Below are 3,628 nucleotides of genomic sequence, written 5' to 3'. Positions count from 1 at the left end.
CACACGATCGGGTCTGAATTAACCTTGTGAAATGACATCTCAAGTCACACGATGGGGTCTGAATTAACCTCGTGAAATGACACCTCAAATATCGAACGACGCAGGATTCTAAACCAGACGACAATCGCCATGGAAGAAGCAAGCTAAGTTAATCTAATCTAATCAAATCTGCACTTCAAATAGTACACATGGTGCCGTGCAGTGGACGCTATGCAGCCCTCCCTCCCACTCCCCAGCTCCGGTTGTGAACTACGCGTCGACAATATAAGTGCGAAAGCAATCCCACAACTAGCTAGCTAGTCATGCCGACTCCAACCAGCAAGCTCCAGCCATTCTCATCTAGCGGCCGATCGAGCCGAGTGAGTAATAATGAGGATGCTTTTGAAAAAGGTAGAGATAAAAAAGGCACCTGCCTTCCACTCATCCTCCATCGCCGCTGTCACGTACGTCGACAGATCGCAAGGATAAGATAGAGACGGCAGGTGGCGTGAACGGACCATCTCCTGTCCTCTCCTCCCTCCTAGTGAAGCTTCGCGATCGCTCGTCGATCGGTTTCCTTCGAGTTTCGTACCGTGGCCGCTGAGTACGGAAGAGGACGAATTCAGTACACCCGCGGCGTTTAGCTCACCATTAATAATTCAAATTGATCTATCCAAATCGAAATGTGGATTCTATTTCGGTTCCAGTACTAACAAGCATGCAAAAGGAGAGTCACCATCAACTATGCTTATTTCAGCTGTTTGCCTCAACAATTTAGGGTCAAATACATTAAAATTGTCCACCGCCCACTGAATTCCATCTTCCAAGCAACGCACTGTGTCATGCGAAGAAACAAAACAAAGACTCTGCTTTTAACAATACAAAAACATCATGTTGCTTAGGACCAGCAGTTCACTTTCCTCATTGAAGAGAAGAAAGAATCACGACTACCACAACATATATACATGGTGCCTGCGCTCAATTTCAAGAGCACTCTGCCAAATTAAGATGGAGGCGAGATTGCTGCTTCCCGAGTGACTGTACTTGCAGTGAATGCATCTGCAATAGGCGACCGGTGTTGGCACGGGCACGGCCATGCCATGAACTTTGCAATTTTATCTCCTGGCATAACGACGACCAAGCTTTCGACCTTTTCCTCCTTGTTCGCCTGCAACTCAAAGAGACGCACAAGTTAAGCCAAAGAAGACAACATACAAATCACTTCGAGAAATTAAACCAAAGTTAGTGCTATATTTGTGGTTGTTCTTCTGAAACTTCCATGCATGTTTTATGCAAATTTTCAGTGCCATGATCAGGTTGCTTCAGGGGTGTCCAACTGCCTTTTAAGATGGCGACTTCGTCACGGCACGATTTGGTTAGTGCGCTCCAAATAAAAGGCGCGTATTTTCCACCAATCACCCACCGTTTCCAATGCAAAATCTACCTAGAAAGATTCGAGAAGAACAAATTCTCTTCTTTCACCAAATCTTTTAAAAAAAAAGTTACTACGATTATTTTCTACTTTGTGAGTTTGTTCTTCCATTCTTTCATGTTTTCTCGATTTTAATATTACCAAAGATGGAAGAAAAAAAATAAAAATAAAAAACTTGTGTGCAGAATCTACACGTATACCTGATGCATAGGGGAGAGCTTGGACGTTAGAGACGGAGAAGATGGCTGGGGGATTCGGCTGCCTTCCTCGAGCGCATCCAAAGGGGGAAGTTGCTGCTGGTGGCCGCGGCTGGGTCGGCCACGGAGGGAGCGGAGTTTCTCCCAGTGGTAGCACAAAGCGAAGAAGCCGCTGAGGCAGAAGATGACGACGAGCAGTAGTGCGGTGCCGAGAGGAAAACCCAGCGTTGGTCTCGACCCATGGTGCTCGGCTGCTGCTGCTGCTGGCTGCGCCGCCGGCATGGCCGCACCACCGTCCATCTCCACTGCAACCACTTGCTCGATAACTCTTCCTATTGTTATACCTTCTCATGTGATGCTCGTCTCCTCCTTTGGTTATGGCGTCGTCGTCATTGCCTGCAGCGCACATAGAGAATTAAAGAGCAAGATGGAGGGGATTGGCCGGCGATGTCGTAATGGAGTCTTGAGGAGGTGACGAGGAGGGCTATTTATGGAGTCTGATCGGAGGAAAGCCAGAACGCGTACGGTGGAATTAAAGCAGAGTACTTATGAGGTGATGTCCTAGTGCGGCTTGTTCGGTAAAGATTCCGGTGGAGTCGCCGTCAACATTATTATCTTTTCTTACTTTTTCTGATTTCCGTATAAACTTGAATAATAGATTAAGATTTTTTTTTTCCCAATATTTTACTTTCACTAAATTCACTTGGTGTCTCGTGAATCTTTTAGAGTATTGTCATCTATCTTTAATGGGAATGAGGTCAGGTTGCACTGTCGATCGCTACTGCACATCCTTTTGTTGGTAGTGCTCCATCATCAAAACATATGACAAATATATAAATCTATCTTCACATCCTTCCAATTTGCTAAATGAGTAAAGTAGGAACTTGATTAATTAAAATGTTAGGTTATTAATTTAATATTTTTAATCATTAAGTCATTTTTATCTAATTTTTACCGTACACTCAATAAGTTTCAATAATTGAATAGCTATTGAGCATTGGAAATAATTTTCAAACTCTATTTCTTTCATTATCTTTTATTCTTTCATGCTCTTTAGCCTCCACTTGCTCGGGTAATCATGAGTGCTTCGGCATATTATAGTTGTTCAAATGTAATACTGATGATACTAGGATAGTGATTTCCTACGAGTTGAGAGATAAGAAAAAAATTATTATCCTCTAGATTTTCTAAAAAAAAAAAATAGTATTCTTTAATAACCATAGACAATTTTTAGATAGTTAATAGAGTTGAATAGATAAATCCTAACATTTAAATAAAGAAAATAAATCCTAATATATATATATATATTAATTTGTAAAGATTTTTTTTTTAAAAAAATATAAAAGTTAGAAATCATCAAAAATACCTAAAATATAAAAAAACCTATAAATTATATATATATAAAAAATTAATAAATCCTCCTACATTAGTGATTAAAAAGAATTCGTCCTTAAATTTGGAATAATGTTAATTGATAATTTTAAATTTTGGAATAATGTTAATTGATAATTAAAAAAAAATCATCTAGTATCAAATTAAAAATTATTTATTATGGACAGATATTAAATATAATTTAACACATTTGACTGTGTGTATCCACATCAATTCCCTATCAATATCTCTAAAATTTAAGGTAAATCATCAACTTTATTAAATTTAGAGAATCTCTTTTCAATAATGCATGAGACACTAGCTACTATAATTTACCATATCTTTATTTATTTATTATTATTTCTCTCCCCTCTATACTTTTTTATTATTCATTTAATGTTTAAGATAGTGTTTTCATTCCCTAAATTTAGGGAGTTACTGTTTATAGAATCTAAATTTAGGGAACTAGTAAGTATCTGATACAAGAAAATTTTTTTAGATAAAATATAAAATTTAAAATAGAATGTATATTTAGAGTATTTGATGTGGATGCTCTTAACACATACTGCACAATTTCGTTTCTAAGGGCATGTGTCTTGGCAGTTAGATGATCCGTCGCCTCGAGTTGTGGAATTGCCGATGGAGAAAT

At 38.7% G+C, this 3,628-nt stretch overlaps 1 protein-coding gene across 2 annotated transcripts; it reads right to left on the bottom strand.

The window, feature by feature from the left end:
- Positions 1-711: 711 nt before the first annotated feature.
- LOC121986451 (uncharacterized protein At5g65660-like) lies at positions 712-2,117 on the bottom strand. Of its 2 annotated transcripts, none has more exons than XM_042540420.1 (2): positions 1,612-2,114; positions 712-1,147 (listed from the first exon to the last, which is right to left on the bottom strand). In XM_042540420.1, exons 1-2 carry the CDS (start codon positions 1,906-1,908, stop codon positions 983-985), a joined length of 462 nt encoding a protein of 153 aa, XP_042396354.1. In that variant the 5' UTR covers positions 1,909-2,114; the 3' UTR covers positions 712-982. The 2 variants fall into 2 exon arrangements, with proteins under 2 accessions (XP_042396354.1, XP_042396355.1); XM_042540421.1 differs by having other exon boundaries at positions 1,009-1,423; positions 1,612-2,117.
- Positions 2,118-3,628: the final 1,511 nt, after the last annotated feature.

This window comes from Zingiber officinale, chromosome 5B (genome assembly GCF_018446385.1).
Source record: "Zingiber officinale cultivar Zhangliang chromosome 5B, Zo_v1.1, whole genome shotgun sequence".
In the NCBI taxonomy this organism is placed as follows: Eukaryota; Viridiplantae; Streptophyta; class Magnoliopsida; order Zingiberales; family Zingiberaceae; genus Zingiber; species Zingiber officinale.
The sequence above is the reverse complement of the archived record's forward strand: the minus strand, read 5'-3'. Positions and strand labels throughout refer to the sequence as shown.

What these genes read in the sequence shown, in the direction of transcription:
- LOC121986451 (XM_042540420.1), bottom strand. Translation starts at nt 1,908, where the DNA reads ATGGACGGTGGTGCGGCCATGCCGGCGGCGCAGCCAGCAGCAGCAGCA. An exon ending in AGCTCTCCCCTATGCATCAG is followed by an intron (nt 1,148 to 1,611) that starts GTATACGTGTAG and finishes TTTGAGTTGCAG; the next exon opens with GCGAACAAGGAGGAAAAGGT.